The following is a 1,150-nucleotide window of genomic DNA, read 5'->3' as shown; positions in this document are numbered from 1 at the left end:
TTTTACTTTCTCAAGATAGCCAATTTTTCAAATCCTGTTTTTCTTCACCTAAAGCATAGACTTGAAATGATAGTTCTGGTAATAGTGCTGGGCACATTAGTCTTCATGCCTTTTAATCTTACTATGATAAGCATATATATCAGCATCCAAATACATTCATATAAAAGAAATATGACTTCAAGTTCCAGAAAGAGTGACACTGAAACCTTTTCAAAACTGATTATATTCACCATGGGATCCTTCATACCCTTTTCTGCATCCCTCAGTTTTTTTCTCCTGTTAATCTTCTCGCTATGGAAGCATCTCAAGAATATGAAGGTCAGTGCAACAGGATTCAGAGATCCTAGCGTCAGTGCTCATATGAGAGCCATGATATCTGTGATGTTTTCCCTTTCACTATTTGCTATTTACTTCCTGTCTCTTCAAATAACAACTTTCCATTCTGAGGTGTTGCAGAACAAACTGGTCCTGATGTTTGTTCAGACTACTGCAAGTGCTTATCCTTCAGTCCACACACTTATCCTGATTCTGGCAAATGGTGAACTGAGAAAGGCTTCTCTTTTGGTGCTGTGGCAGCTGAGGTGCTGTTGAATGCTGGAAAAGACTCACATCCATAGAACATTCTGGTGAGCATCTTATACAAGCTAGAAGAAAAAAGCTGTTAAAGAATTCTTGGGTGGTATTTCACCTTTCTTTGGGTTTCTTCTGTAATGTGTAACATTGAATATTTTTCAAATATTTATCTGAAATAGGCTCATATTTATGCATATAAAAGGTTAGTTTCATATATATGTATGTATATATATAATATGTTAATACAAAAGGAAAAATATTAAATGCATTACCTAAGCATAAGAATTTTTGCCAGCAAAAAGTAATATAGTGTTTCAGTTTTTACCTCTTTGGAAAAATGTTAATAAAAATGTCAAAAATCTACACAGCAGACTCATATTTAATGAAATATGCAGGTTATAATTTTTATGCATATCAGGTTGCCAATAGTTTGAGTCAATTTACGAATATTTCTTATTGTACCTTTCTCTGAATCCATAAGCAGCCAGCAGTTTTCTCACTTTTTTCACTTTATCACTTTCCATTCAATGATTCATGAGGTATACATACATATATATATTTACACATTATCAGGAGA

The 1,150-nt window shown here is 33.6% G+C and overlaps 1 protein-coding gene across 1 annotated transcript; it reads left to right on the top strand.

The window, feature by feature from the left end:
* Positions 1-6: 6 nt before the first annotated feature.
* On the top strand, positions 7-591 carry LOC103582083 (taste receptor type 2 member 19-like; the record flags this gene model as incomplete). Its single annotated transcript, XM_008563770.1, has 1 exon — positions 7-591. A coding segment is annotated over one exon (585 nt), but the record flags the coding sequence as incomplete, so codon positions are not given.
* Between the last annotated feature and the right edge of the window lie 559 nt (positions 592-1,150).

The sequence above is a fragment of the Galeopterus variegatus genome, unplaced genomic scaffold, assembly GCF_000696425.1.
Source record: "Galeopterus variegatus unplaced genomic scaffold, G_variegatus-3.0.2 Scaffold14850, whole genome shotgun sequence".
Lineage (NCBI taxonomy): Eukaryota > Metazoa > Chordata > Mammalia > Dermoptera > Cynocephalidae > Galeopterus > Galeopterus variegatus.
Note: the sequence above shows the minus strand (reverse complement) of the source record. Positions and strands in the feature narration are given on the sequence as shown.